Genomic DNA, 15,692 nt, shown 5'->3' on the forward strand with positions numbered 1-15,692 from the left:
TGATTCAAGAATTGCATCACATGAAAGTTCTTTGAAAAGAAGGATTGAGGAATTAAACAATTTTGAGGCAAGCAAAAGATTAGGAGAAGTGGTGGTTCTAGTTGTATGATTATGTATTGAGGTTGCATGCTTGTGAAAACTTGCATGAGAGCTCATAGGCAGGACATGAAGTTCAAAGAAGTATTGTGGAGATTCTCAAAAATTTATTGATCCAAGAAGCAGCAAACAAAACAAAAGAAAGAAAAGAAAATACAAAGACAAAAAGAACATGGCCCAAGGCTCTGAGCATCAATTACTAGGCAGAAAAGAAAGAAGAAACAATGACTCAAAGAGTTGTTAGCCTAGTAAAATGCTTGTGGTTGAGCTGTGTCAAGGAAAGAGGCTTGAGCAAGTAAATCCTTAGGGGTGCTTTAACACCTAATACCTTAAAACCAACTGGTTTAGGAGTATTGATTGAAAGCTTATCTAAAGAGCCGCTTTGAGACATGACACTTAGAGTCGAGGCCAAAGCACAGAAACTATAAGCTGCTTCAACGTGACTACATATAAAGAGATCTCCATGATACCATTTGGATGAAAATCCGAAGACCTAAGACTCCCAATAAGTGAGGACTAGTGAGCACTGAAACCCTTGCATGAGAGCATATGATTTAGAGTTCACCCCACTGACACTTGATCACTTCACTCACAGGACCTGACAAGTTGTTCTTCAATCCATCTTAAATGAAAGAACCATTGAGCATAATTCATTTCTTGCTTGGGGACAAGCAAGCTTTAAGTTTGGTGTTGTGATGACAAGTCATCTTAGCCTAGTTTCACTAGCCTTTTTCTTTTGTTTTCAATTGAATTATGCACTTTCTTGAGCCAAAAGCAAGCCAATTGGGTAGATTTTCATGTTTCCTTTGATTTAATCAACCATGTATGAATTCATGCTATTTCATGAGGTTTTAGGCTATAATTGTCACATATTATGATAAAATGAATATCTCATGATTTTAAGCATAGCTTTGATGTGTTTGGTTGATTAATGATAGGTGAAGAAAGCTTGGAGAAAGGTTGAAGCAAGAAGGAATGGCTAGGAGTAAAGAGAGGACAATGGAATAAGTGAAAATGAACCAGGAAGCAAAAAGTTGGACCAAAAGTTAGCCTCAAACTTTGGCACAAACTTTTGGGTGAAAAGTTAGCCCCAACGTTAGCCCCTAACTTTTGGGCTAACGTTGGCACATGAAAGTTACTCCCTGGGCACCAAAAGTTTGCGCCAACGTTAGCCCCTAACTTTGAGGCTAACGTTGGCATGAGAAAAACACTCCCTGGGCACCAAAAGTTTGCGCCAACGTTAGCCCCTAACTTTGAGGCTAACGTTGGCACATGAAAAATACAAGGGGAGGAGCAAAAGTTTGCGCCAACGTTAGCCTCTAACTTTTGGGCTAACATTGGCGCCATAAGTACACATTAGGAGGCCAACGTTGGAGCAAAAGTTAGACCCCTAACTTTTGTCCCAACGTGGATAGCAGCAAGTTATGGTGGCTGATATGAAAAGTTGGAGCAAAAGTTAGCCCCTAACTTTTGCTCAAACTTTTACTCCAACTTTTGCAAAACTCCAACCCGGTTCATTTGGTTCACTTTGGTTCTTCTCCAAACTCCAAGAGCAATCAACCAAGGCCTCTTTCAACCCAATTCCACCAAGAGCAAAGGCCCAACTCAAGGCTTGAAGATCATTTGAAGAAAGTGTATAAATAGGATAGAATTCAAGTTCTTCGGAGAGCTTTCCTTTTGAGTTTTCATAGGAGCTTTTTCCTTTTGGAGTTTTCATAATAGTTTTCGGAGAGCTTTGGATATTGAGTGATCTTTAATTTCTTAGTTTCGGGGAAGGAGAATTCCACTCTCTTCCTCTTAGTTTTATTGCTTTCAATTTCAATTGCAATTGTCTTGGATCTTGGGTTGGAGAATTGAAGGAATTCTGTTTCAATCTCATCCGAAGATCTCTCTGTTTCTTCTACTGCTTATTGAATTTAATTTCTGTTAATTGTTCTTCATCTATTTTCTTTGCAATTTACAATTCCTTTGCAATTGTTCTTGTTGGATCTAGGAAGGCATTGAGATCTAGACTTGGTTATCTAGTCTCTTGGGTCCTGAGATCCGGATTCCCCATTTCCCATTCCCTGTTTACTGTTTTCATGCTTATTTACAATTCTGTTTTTAGATCCGGTTCAGTCCAAGTGTTCTTTTACTTCTCTGTTGGTTGCAATTTACTTTCCCTCGTTTAATTTCTGCAAATCCAACTCCCAATTCCCTTTACAATTCAAGCTATTTACATTTCTTGCACTTTAAGATTCTGCAATTTACATTTCTTGCGTTCTAATTTTCTGCCATTTAATTTCTTGTTCTTTAAGATTCAGCATTTAAATTCCTGTTCTCTTTAATTTCATGTCAATTACCCATTCCCTTTACTTTCCATGCAATTTAAATTCTGCAAATCACAAATCACTCAACCAAATCTTGATTCGCTTGACTAAATCAACCACTAAACTAAAATTGCTCAATCCTTCAATCCCTGTGGGATCGACCTCACTCCCGTGAGTTATTATTACTTGATGCGACCCGGTGCATTTGCCGGTTAGTTTTGGGTGTTTTGGAGAAATTCGTTTTTTCACGAAATATCCCATCAGATCCCCAGAAGAGAAGTTTCTTTTCTCTTTTATATCTAATCCTAATTAATTTAAAATCTATTTTCTAAAACTAAATAATATCTTTTCCTATTTTAAAATAAAAATAAAGTTTAAATCAGAATTAATAGGAATCAGCGTTTTCTGCACGTGGCACATGTCATGCGTACGCGTCAGTCACGCGTACGCGTCGATGGTCTTCTTCGCGTGTCACGCGTACGCGTCAGGTACGCGCACGCGTCGCTAAGCAAATCTCCAAATCATGCGCACGCGTCAGGTATGCGCACGCGTCGTTTCTCGCTGTCATCTCCTTTAATTCTTGTGCTAATTCTATTTGTGCAAGCTTCCTCTCCATCCTCTAAGCCATTCTTGCCCTATATAGCCTTCTTCTCTTTTTTTGCGGAAGCTCCATCAAATCCAACTAAATGCTACCTAAAATAAACAGAATTTCACACAACTCAAAGTAGCATCCATAGTGGCTTAAAGATAATTAATTATTGATTAAACTCAATAAATTAAATGCAAATTCACTAGGAAAAGATAGAAAAGATGCTCACGCATCACAACCCCAAACTTGAATTGTTGCTTGTCCTTAAGCAACTAAACTAATATAGGCTTAGAATGTGAATTTGCATGAGAATGAGAGTTCGATTAAGCTCATGTCTCTTCTTATAGTGGGATTTACAACTGCAATCTTGAATAGTTTTGGCATCTCACTCTCCTTTGAATCAGAAGGATGTCACTGTCATTCGGAATTAGAATCCGGATAATAGTATGAATTCTCTAATTTTTGTACTTCAATTTAATCCTTGAACACAACAAATTTCCTTTGATTATCTTTTCTTTGGTACTTTGCACCTTGAACCTAGCCGTGACTTTAAATGTTTTGTCTCAAGCTTTACTTGACACAGAAACACCACAAGCACTTAACTGGGGAACTCTTTTGAAGTTCTGATTTTTCTTTTAGCTACTCCCAGACAGTGGTGTTCAAAGCCTTTGGCATACTCTACTAATTGCAATTGATCTCGACTCTAAATGTTTTGTCTCAAGGATTACTTGACACAAGAACACCACAAGCATATGATTAGGAAAACAACTCTTTGAGCTTTTAATCATTTCTGACCTCCCTAGTCATTGATGTTTAGAGCCTTGGACCTTGCTTTTATATCCCTTTTTTTTGCTGTTTCTTTTGCTTCAAGGATTAAATTTTTGTTTATTTCAGAGAAATCATATAATTCTCTAAATCCCTGTTTCTTGTACATCAACATTCTTTGATTCAAATTTAAATATGCGCTGTTCATGTCATGCATTCAAAGTCACAGAAAATACCACCACATTTGATTAAATGAGACTACTCTTAAAATAAACTCAATTTCTCATGCATTACATCCCCTTTTTCTTCTTTCTTTTTGATTTCAAACTCAGTGGGCAATACATGAGACACCTTTCAGAATTAAAGCAACTAACAGAAATTTTAGAACTAAACTAGACCCTAGGAATCTAACTAATAAAGGATCATGCAATAAACGAGACAAAATAGCAGAAAACCGGAACATAACATAGTAAGAGGGGGAAGGAATATAGAATGAAAGGAATTCAACCACCTCAGTTATCCTAGTGGCCGTTTTATTCTTCAGGCTGTGCTCCTTCGTGAAGATGATTCGCCTCCCTTTGATACCATAAAATTAAACAAAAAAACCATCAACGAAGCGACAACACCAAACCTAAAGGTTTACTTGTCCTCGAGCAAAGAAGAACTGAAAACAAAAACAAATAGTATAATGAGAGAAGAATAAAAGGATAAAAGAGCAAGAGAGAATTAGGATTTGGGAGGGAGAGAGAATGAAAATCAAAACTGGGCGGTGCACTGGTGGAGTTGTGCGTCGCATGCGACGTGTACGCGTCAGGGACGCGTACGCGTGATATGGGTTGTGCAATTGGCGCGAAGGCAGCCCCGCACATGCACAACTCTCTATTCAGATACGCACGAGAGCCAAAATTTCATATGACGCGTGCGCGTCAGGGACGCGCACGCGTGGATGGCCTGGATGAAAAAACGACGCGGACACGTCAGGGACGCGTACGCGTGATAGAACTTGTGCTCCCAGCACAGTTTCAGCACCACACCATCATAACTCTCTGGCCATACACTCATTTACGCTGATTTGCAGGGTCACGCGTATGCGTGGGGACGCGTACGCGTGGACTTGCTTGTGCGCAAGCCACGCCACCAGCACCACTCCTGCCCAACTCTCTGTTCAATTTTTATTTTTCACGCACACACATATGACGCGTATGCGTCGTAGACGCTCGCGCGTCATGTGCTCTTTTTTTTTGTATTCGGTTCCTGTTCTAAAATAGTTGCATGATCAGAACATACTTAAAACGAAAGAAAAACAGTAAAACTCAATAAAAATCAAATAAATAAGAAAATTACTACTACGAAAATTAACTAAGGATACGAAATTATCGGGTTGCCTCCCAACAAGCACTTCTTTAATGTCACTAGCTTGACACTTGATTGTTGAATTTTCTTCCTCTTCTTCCAGTTGGTTAAAAGAAATATCTCCAAGGGGGGAGAGGTGAAAATTAGTGTCCCCTGATATAAATTTCTCCGAACAAGCTTTCTTTTATTGTGATTAACTTGATTCACCTTGCTTGTTGGTGTGGAGGTTGGATTGTTTTTTTCTGACCTTCTCTTTTTCATGGATATTTTCTTCTATTTCTTGGTCACAATCTCCTTTTCAGTGCTTTCCTTGGTTTCCTTCACTTCTTTGATTTCAAAATTTGGGTGATTTGTGATGGTTAAAGTGTACCCTTCATCAAGAACTTTTTGAATTGGTAGTTCAATAAACTCACTATCTATGCTAGTCTCTACGTCATTGGAGTATAGATTCCCATGATTGTTTACATCCCTTACAACCTCCTTTGTTTGTGCATCTTCCTCCTTTGTTTTTGCTTCTTCCTCTTCTTCCATGTGTGAGGGTAGAACGTTCTCTAATTCATTGGAGTATAAACTCCTTTGATTGATTTTCTCACTTTCTTCTATAGGATCTTGCAATATATCTCTTGGGAAGGAATTTGCTTGTTCCTTTTCCTGGGACTTGACAATCAACTGCATATATTTCTCTATATTTTTGATACTCGTCTTTATATCATGTATGAATTCTTTCATGAGAAGCTCAAGATCTGATGGTGGCTCTTGATATGAATAAGAAGGAGATGATGATTCTTGATAAGTGTAAAAAGAGGATGGTTCTTGGTATGAATAGGTAAATAGTGGCTCTTGATATGGGTAGAAAGATGATGGTTCTTGATATGGATAGAGAGGTGGTGGTTCTTGGTATGAATATGGAGATGGTGGTTCTTGATATGAATATAGAGATAGTGGTTCTTGATATGAATATGGAGATGGTGGTTCTTGATAGTTGGAACATGGAGCATTGCAGTTTCTTTGGTTTTGACTTTGCTAACCAAAATTCGGATAGTTCCTCCATCCACAATGATATGAATCACTACTTGGGTGTGAGTAGTAACACATGTGATCTCTCTCCATTATTTTTCCTTAGCATAAAATACCAAACAGAATTAAACACACCATGTGGTAAACAGGCAAGCAAAGAAGAAAGAACATAAAGGAAATTTAAACTCAATAAAGAAAATAACTAGGAAGAATAAAATAACTAAGGGGACACCAAACTTAATTTCAGAAATTAAGAGAAAAGAAAAAAATAATGGTTTAATTGAATAAATCAAAATAATTTTTTTTATTTTTTGTTTTTTTCGAAAATACTAAAGCAAAATTTAAATAAAATTAAAACTAAAACGCCTAATCTAAGCAATCAAACAACTAATAGTTGTTAATCACAATCAATCCCTGGCAACGGCGCCAAAAACTTGATGCGAAAATTTATAACCACAACTAACTGGCAAGTGCACCGGGTCGTACTAAGTAATACCTCAGGTGAGTGAGGGTCGATCCCACAAGGATTGATGGATCAAGCAACAATGGTTAAGTGATTTACTTAGTTAGACAAACAGAAAATAGTTTTTGAGAGTTCAAAAAGCATTAAACAGAAGACAGGCAAATAAATAAGTTGGGAATAAAATATGGAGAAACAATTAAGGCTTCAGAGTTATCTATTTTCCGGATTGACTTTTCTTACTAAATATTTTAATCATGAAAGATTTAATTCATGGCAAACTATATGTGACTAGACCTTAATTCCTTAGACCTTTCTAGTCTCTTCTAACTTTCATCAACAGCCAATTCCTTGGTCAATTAATTCCAATTAGGGGGTGAAGTTTAATTCTAGTTATTATGCCACAAAAATCCTAATTACCAAAATATAAGAGAATTATATGTCACGTATCCCGTTAAGTCTAGATAATAAGAATTTAGGAGAATATGTTTTCATGTTGTTGTTCAAGTAAAGAGCTTTTCCAAGTTACACAAGAACTCAATTAGAAAAAGGGTCATACTTCTGTTCCACCCAAATTCATAAGATAAAGAACGAAAACAATTCTTAAATTATAAATCAGTACATGAATTAAAATAGAAAAATAATAGAATCAATCCATACAATAGACAGAGCTCCTAACCTTAACGGTGGAGGTTTAGTTGCTCATGGTTCAGAGAGAAAATAAAGATTGTAAATTGAGTTGAGGTGGAATGAAAAGTGAACTAATGTTGGGATCCCCAGAAGAGAAGTTTCTTTTCTCTTTTATATCTAATCCTAATTAATTTAAAATCTATTTTCTAAAACTAAATAATATCTTTTTCCATTTTAAAATAAAAATAAAGTTTAAATCAGAATTAATAGGAATCAGCGTTTTCTACACGTGGCGCATGTCACGCGTATGCGTCAGGTACGCGCACGCGTCACTGAGCAAATCTCCAAATCACGCGCACGCATTAGGTACACGCACGCGTCGCTCCTCGCTGTCATTTCCTTTAATTCTTGTGCTGATTCCATTTGTGTAAGCTTCCTCTCCATCCTCTAAGCCATTCCTGCCCTATATAGCCTTCTTCTCTTTTTCTGCGGAAGCTCCATCAAATCCAACTAAATGCTACCTAAAATAAACAGAATTTTACACAACTCAAAGTAGCATCCATAGTGGCTAAAAGATAATTTATTCTTGATTAAACTCAACAAATTAAATAAAAATTCACTAGGAAAAGATAAGAAAGATGCTCACGCATCACCTAATTGGCAAGCATCACAATTAATATCCTTATCAAATTTGATATTTGGAATTTCTCTAACCAAGTTTTTCTTAACTAGTTTAGAAATTTGGTACATGCTAGCATAACCCAATTTCTTATGCCAAAGCCATTTTTCAGATTCAAGAGAGGTAAAACATGTTACTTTTTGATCCTTTAAATCCTCAAGAGTCAAACCATACACATTATTGCACATTTTTGCTTCAAACAAAATATCCCCAGATTTTTCACAAATAACTAAGCACACCAATTTTCTAAAAATAACTTCATATCTAAGATCACATAATTGGCTTACACTTAGTAAGTTGTGTTTCAAACCATCAATAAGAAGAACATCATTTATAAAAGAAGAAAAACTTACCAACTTTTCCAATGACCACTATTTTTCCTTTACCATCATCACCGAAAGTGACAAACCCTCCATCATACTCATCAATCTTAATGAAGAAGGTTGTCTTTCCGGTCATATGCCTAGAGCATCCGCTGTCTATATACCACATATTGTCCTTCCGCTTGGATTGTAGGCATACCTACAAAATGAGCTCAAGTGACCTTAGGTATCCAAATCTTCTTGGATCCTTTCACGTTAAACCATCTTCTTTGTCCCAAACCATTATAGTCAAAAACAATTTTCCACACTTTGTTACCAATCATTCTTTCACCAAAGAAACATTGAATATGAAAGTGGCCATTACGGTTGCAAAGTCTACAAAATCTTGGAGTTGCTGTTTTGCTAAAGCTTGTTGGATTTTGAAACCTTGCATCATTAGAAGATGAAGCAATATTTTCAAAAGAAGGTTTCTCAACAGATTTGAAGAAACCCAAGCCAGCTTTATCATAAAGAGGTTTTTTACTAGTCAATATTTGATTTAGGTTTTCAGAACTTTTAGTGAACTTGGCTAAGTCTTCTTTAAGCTTATTGACCTCTTTAAGCAACTCTTCATTTCTTTTAAAATAGTCTACATATGCAACCACAGAATAATCACTTTCACAGCTTTTAAGTTGAGCTCTTAACTGTTTGTTTTCTTCAACAAGTTCAACAGCAGTTTCAGCCTCCGTTAATTTATTTTTGAGAAAATCATTTTCAACTTTAAGAATGGTGATTTGTTGTCCAAGATCTTGGTCATCAAGTAAGAAGCATCTAACTTTTTCAGAAAGGTGGTCTATCATAAGATGAAGATCTTCAGTATCAGGGTTATGAAAGACTACCTGTTCAATGTGATCTGCCATGAGACATGGTTGAGACTTGGTTTCTAATTCTTCATCATCCTCTGAGTTATTTTCCAAGTCCTCCCAGGAAGCCATCAGTCCCTTTTTCTTTCCCTTCTTTGACTTCTCCTCCTTCTTCAACTTAGGGAAATCGGATTTGAAATGCCCAGTCTCTTTGCAGTTGTAGCATGTCACCTTGCTGAAATCTTTCTTTTATTTTCTTGAGCTGCTTCCCTTGCTTCTATCCTTGAGCTTCACCATTTTGCTGAATTTTTTGGCAAACAACATAAATTCATTCTCAGAGGAGTTATCACTGGATTCTTCATCCAGAGGGTTAGAAACATATGTAAGAGCTATTCCTTTTCTTTTTGAATCTTTTTTCAAATAAGTGTTTTCAAAAGCAAGTAAGTTTCCTCTCAAATCATCATATGTCATAGAGTCAAGACCACTACTTTCAGATATTATCAATGCTTTTGTTTCCCACTCTTTTGTAAGACATCTTAAGACTCTCCTCACAAGCACAGATTCCAGATACTTAATTCCCATAGCATCCAAGCCAACAATGATGGTGTTGAATCTTTCAAACATTTCATCGATTGATTCTCCTTCCTTCATTGTGAACATTTCGTATTCTCTGTTCAGCATATCTATCCTGGTCTTCTTCACTATGGTGGTTCCTTCATGAGTGACTTGAAGTTTGTTCCAGATTTTCTTTGCCGTTGTGCATCGTGATACCCGTCGGTATTCTTCGAAGCTAATTGCACAGTTGAGTAAGTTGATAGCCTTGGCATTGAGCTCCACATTCTTTCTGTCTTCTTTGGTCCACCTAGCTTCTAGTTTAAGAGAGATTACTCCTTCAACACTTGTGACGGTTGGAAATTGAGGACCCTCCAGGATGATCTTCCATAGTCTGTAATCTACTGCTTGCACAAAAATGTTCATTCTCTCCTTCCAATAGGTGTAGTTTTTCCCATTGAAAAGAGGAGGTCTGTTACTTGACTGTCCTTCTGTCAGATTGTAGGACACCAAGGTTGAGCCACTGTTCTCTGCCATCTGGTCTTTTCTCCAAGCTGCAAAGCTTGATCTCTTTGAGACCAAGCTCTGATATCAATTGATGGTTTATCAGTGGCTAAGAGAAGGGGGGTTGAATTTTAGCCCCTTTTTCGCTTAATAACACTCGCTGGCCGTTTAGAACACTTGAGGAGATATTTCTTGTTTTTGTCTCATGCCTGGTCAAGAGAATTTTTCTTTTTGTCTCATAACCAGCCAAGAGATATTTTTCAGTTTTGTCTCCTAGGCAGCAGAAAACAGAAATGGAGTAGAAGAGAGAGAAAATCACACCAAGATGTATCCTGGTTCAGTTGCTAAGTGCAATGCTGTGATGGAATTTCACTATAATCATCATGATTACATACACCAATTCTCCCTAGGAACTACCCTTCCTATCCAGGACAAGTCCAGAATCTAAACCCCAATCCAGAACTTGTCTTGGTCACAGCCATGCTTTCAACTGCTAAGTGCTAACCCAACTTGCAAGGGGATTCCCACAGAATCATGAAACACAACACAGATGTACAAAGGACCTCTAAAGACATCTTTGGCTTTTTTCTTTTAATTTTGTGCACTCTTCCTTTTTCCGCTCTATGGCTTTTTCTTACAAATCTTACTGTTTGCCTTTTTCCATGAGACTCAAGATAGACAAAATTAAACAGAAAATTACAAAATAGAAAACATTAAAGGAGAAGAACTTCTGTTAGCTTAGGTAGCTATGAGAACTCTGTTTCTTGCACTCTCACTCCTTGCTTCAATCCTTGGCTGTTCTCCCTTATTTATAGAAAGGGAAGCCTCCACAGTTGAAACTGTTGAACCAAGCTAAACTTCTTCTTCTTCAAACCAAAACCGGTTCGGCCAGAGAGAGATGAGAGGAAACTGAATGTAAAACCCAACATGCAATTACCTCTGTGTCTTCCTTTTACACCAAGCTTCATCAATCTGGGCCTTCCATCTTGACTTGAACTCCAAGAAGGATTCCTAGTCCTTGATGAGTTCTTGACGATGACAGCTTCATCTGCTCCAACTTCTACCTCATCCTCCACGTAGCAACAGTAGTTACCTCCTGTAGTGGTTGAGCAAAAGCAGAGACAAGTCATCCCTCCAAGGATCTTCTTCCTCTGACCGAATGGATCTTCTTCCATTTTTGGTTATGGAAGGCTTGAGATTACTTCACCACATCTTACCTTTTGTGGTAAAAATCTTAGCCGCTCCATACCACATATTTTCTTTTTCTTACCGCCATCATCACAATGGCCATGACACTAGCTTCTTCCACCTTCTTTTGATAGCTTAAAATTTCTTCCATAGTTGCTGTGAAGTGAGCGAAGTTAGAGGAGAGAAGAGAGAGAAGAGAGAAAACTTTCAATGTGATTTGAATGAAGAAATTAAAATGAAATAACTTTGCTTCTCTCTTGCTTTGAGTGGCGTGGGTCATCATTAATGCCATCAAATCAATTTCTCTTTCTCTTTCATGATTCCAATGTCTGTATTAACTCATCTTAATAAAATTTGAATTCCACCAAGTAAAGGGTGTGCAATCCGTTGGAGCATGTAGTATTATTATTGAAGGAGATGGATTTTATCAAGTTAAATAAGTATAGAAAATATTGTGCCCCATTTCCTTTCCATTGATTTCGGGCCTGCCATATGATTGGGCTTCAAGTTTATTTTTTTTGGCCCAACAAGCATAACAATTCAGCCACACATTATATAACATATTAGACAAGACTGATTGTATTTTTCTTAGCACAATTGGGCTTTAATTTTGCTTTTGTGCCCAAAATATATAACCTGCAAAACAACTAAATTATCAATCAACAAATATGAATTAAAACTTAAATTGACAATTTTGTAATTAGTTAAATTAATAATGTTTGTTCATCATCAAATTAAATTAGAGTTTTCCAAACTCATCATAATTGTTATTAAATAAATAGGTTCCATTAAATATAGATTACATTTTATATTATCATTTTACAAATTTTTCCACTCGAAAAGAAAAATCAAACTGTAAGACTGGTTAAGCATGAAACATTCAAACTCAGTGTTCCAACATTGGAAAGAAAATAGAGAGAAAACTAATGTTTCTCTCTCTACTTCCAATACTACCCCTTCACTTTTTCAATATATTTTATAATATAGGGGTAAAATTGTTTTTTTATAACATTTCTTTCCTTCTTATTTTCCTTCCATCCAAACACATTTAAAAAAAAATAAAAATCCACTCAATTTCTTTCCTTTCTTTTCTTTCCTTTCTATTTCCTTCCACTCTATTTATTTCCTTCCAACCAAACATAGCCTTAGGATCAGCATAGCTGAAACTAAATTTTAAGCTATGATAAATTGTAATAATTTCGAAAATTTAATTTTGGTGCACTATCAATATAAAATAATTTTATACATATATCTAATTAATCTTATATTAATAAAAATAATTCAAAAAACTAGAATAAGCCAAGGCAATTTGAGAACTACGTAAATAAGCCAAATTGAAATTCGTTTCAGTAATGAGCCAGGAGCTATATATATGTAATTCGAACCAGCTCGGTTCGAATTAGCTTCCTTAGTAAATCGAGCCAGCCAAGTTCGAATTAGGTTGATGAAAAGTTGGTTGTAATTTGAACCAGCATGGTTCGAACTCCCTTTCCACGTAAATCGAACTAGCTTAGTTCGAATTATAGGTAAGTATAGTCTTCAAGTAATTCGAACCACCCTGGTTCGAATTACACTTATGCTGACTTCTTAATAATTCGAACCACCCTGGTTCGAATTACTAGTGATTCGGCTATATAAGGAGTTCAAATCAGCCTCATTCGAACCATTCTCACCTTCCCCTACCCCACCAAATCTCAGAGAAAACGACCTAGATTCTCTCCGACGAAGACCTGAACTGAATACTCTGCTGATGGGGGACGATCCGGCACGGTTATATCGCTTGGACGGAGTCGCCCATATAGCTGGGGTCATCAACGAGGAGGTTAGTACGGAAATAACTTTGTTCTACCGGTACATGTGAGTTAGTGGTTTTGCATGCGGGTTAGATGGTGGTTTAGTTGGTGGTTTATGTTAGTGGTTTATGTTAATGGTTTCCGTTAATGGTTTATGTTAGTGGTTTCTGTTATTAGTTTTTGTTAGTGGTTTATGTTAGTGGTTTATGTTGGTGGTTTATCTTAGTGGTTTATGTAAGTGGTTTACGTTAACGGTTTATGTTAGTGGTTTATGTTAGTGGTTTATGTTAGTGGTTTATGTTAGTGGTTTATGTTAGTGGTTTATGTTAGTGGTTTCTCTTAGTGGTTTATGTTGGTGGTTTATCTCAGTGGTTTATGTAAGTGGTTTACGTTAACGGTTTATGTTAGTGGTTTATGTTAGAGGTTGACGTTAGTGGTTTATGTTAGTGGTTTATGTTAGCGGTTTAGTTGTGGTTGTTTTCTGTTAGATCTTTCATGTCAGTGGTTTATGCTGGTTTCTTATGTTAGTTGTTTATGCAAGTGGTTCTCGTTCTTGGATTTTTAAGCGGTCATATTTAGTACGATTTTTTGGTTTATGAATTATCGTGTTGATTATGTTTGTCACTGGTAATTAAGTTGGTTCTAATAATGCGGTTCATTTCTTCCGCAGCCTCAACGATGCATCAGGAGCATGCGGCGGCAGCAGGGCATGCTCCTCGATGACAGATACGTTCCGTACCTTCAGATGGCCGGTCTATACCATCTTGCAAGGCTGAACGATAGATGGTTCCGGTTGGACGAGGCCCTTGTCAGTGCGTTCGTCGAGCGATGGCGTCCAGAAACGCACACATTTCATATGCCATTCGGAGAGTGCACCATCACACTCCAGGACGTGGCATACCAGCTGGGTTTGCCAGTGGACGGGCGTTACGTCAGCGGCTGCCTATCAGAGTTCCAGATATACATCCAGGGTGGCCGTCCAGCCTGGGTGTGGTTCGAGGAGTTGCTTGGAGTGGTACCTCCTCCTAACCAGGTTCAGAAGTACGCGGTCAACTGCAGCTGGTTTCAGGAGACTTTTAGTGAGTGCCCGGAGGGAGCTAATAAGGAGACTGTGTGTCGATATGCCCGTGCGTACATCATGATGTTGTTGGGCACGCAGCTGTTTGCGGACAAGTCCGGCAACCGCATTCACATCAGATGGCTTCCGTTTGTAGCTAGGCTGGAGGAGATGGGGACCTACAGCTGGGGTTCTGCAGCACTGGCATGGTTGTACCGGTGCATGTGCCGAGTGGCGAACAGAAATGTTATCAAGCTAGCGGGCCCACTTCAGCTACTTCAGTCATGGATTTTCTGGCGATTTCCTCGGTTTAGGCCTGCAGGGTTTGAGACGTCCAGCTGGCCATTGGCCTCGAGGTACTGTACTAAGCCTTGTCTATTTCAATTTACTATACATTACTACGTGTTCATTTATAATGTATTGGATACCCTAAGCACACATTTAAGTAGCGGTAAGACATGTGTATGATGCAGGTGGTCAGGTTACAACCCTTCCAGTAGCGAGAAGGGTCCTAGAGTTCAGATGTGGAGGCTCTGGATAGACCGGTTGCAGGATAGAGAGGTCAATATGTTACTTAATAAGTTTCTTTATTTAACCACACTTTACGAGTTAGGTTCACGAGTTGCCCTGACACTGTATAGTTCTTGGTGCAGTATATCTGGATGCCGTACAGCAGCCCCGACGTACTTCAGGTTGTGCATCCAGAGGTTTTGGAGCCTCGGCATATGGCGCTGTGGCGGTCTGTTACGTCCCTTATCTACTTTGCCGTCATAGAGTGGCATCAGATAGATAGGGTTCTTCCGCAGTTTGGAGGGGTGCAGCCCGTCCACATCTCGCCCTGAACATCGATTTTCTGATGTCGAAGGATGGCAGAGGTGGCGATCGATAGTTCCCGTACCATTTGCAGAAGTGGCATCTCCATTGGGAGTCCCGTGCGGAGAGCGTGCTGAGGTTCGATGTTGTTGTTGACCCTGGTCCGTCGCATGAGTTCCTGGAGTGGTGGAGTCAGCACGGGAAGAGGTTCTTTTCTCCGGATCCGCAGTTGGGGATCCGAGAGCCGTTGCTATTTCTGTTAAGGCCTCACAGCGGGGAGCTGGGCGAGTTCCTGAGATGGATCGTCCTGACGACGTGCCGGACAGGCGGCGGGTTGAGAGGAGAGCTCGCGTGGGGACACGGCGTAGCCAGCGTGACTGGGGGTGGCTTGAGCGTGCTATGGAGGATGATGATGAGGCCGGCCTCGCTGGGGGTCGACGACGAGGCCATCGAGGCAGAGGTAGAGGGCGTGCTGCGGTTCATGCCGCTGCACCTGACCCTGAGGACGATGACGACGATCAACATGGACCCGAGGGCGGGGATGGTGCAGGGGCGGCTGCAGTTGCTGGTGTTAGTACCCAGGATGGGGGCACGGAGGTGAGTGATATGGCTCAGGGATGGGTGACGGGGCTGAGCCTAGTGACGCTGGACTTGGGTCGGGACCTTTTGGACATTACTTTGTTGGAGTACCCGCCGATGACCAGCCTCAGCAGGACGGTACT

The 15,692-nt window shown here is 39.0% G+C and overlaps 1 protein-coding gene across 1 annotated transcript; it reads left to right on the forward strand.

Moving 5' to 3' along the window:
- The first annotated feature begins 13,809 nt into the window (after nt 1-13,809).
- On the forward strand, nt 13,810-14,999 carry LOC140176051 (protein MAIN-LIKE 1-like). The gene is made up of 4 exons (XM_072205904.1): nt 13,810-14,227; nt 14,315-14,513; nt 14,631-14,718; nt 14,811-14,999. Exons 1-4 carry the CDS (start codon nt 13,810-13,812, stop codon nt 14,997-14,999), a joined length of 894 nt encoding a protein of 297 aa, XP_072062005.1.
- Nucleotides 15,000-15,692: the final 693 nt, after the last annotated feature.

The sequence above is a fragment of the Arachis hypogaea genome, chromosome 11, assembly GCF_003086295.3.
Source record: "Arachis hypogaea cultivar Tifrunner chromosome 11, arahy.Tifrunner.gnm2.J5K5, whole genome shotgun sequence".
Lineage (NCBI taxonomy): Eukaryota > Viridiplantae > Streptophyta > Magnoliopsida > Fabales > Fabaceae > Arachis > Arachis hypogaea.

Excerpts from the sequence above, each read along its gene's own strand:
- LOC140176051 (XM_072205904.1), top strand. The coding sequence starts at position 13,810 with ATGCTCCTCGATGACAGATACGTTCCGTACCTTCAGATGGCCGGTCTA. Across the intron at positions 14,228-14,314 it reads GACTGTGTGTCGATATGCCC|CTAGGCTGGAGGAGATGGGG; the intron begins GTGCGTACATCA and ends TTCCGTTTGTAG. Across the intron at positions 14,514-14,630 it reads AGCTGGCCATTGGCCTCGAG|GTGGTCAGGTTACAACCCTT; the intron begins GTACTGTACTAA and ends TGTATGATGCAG.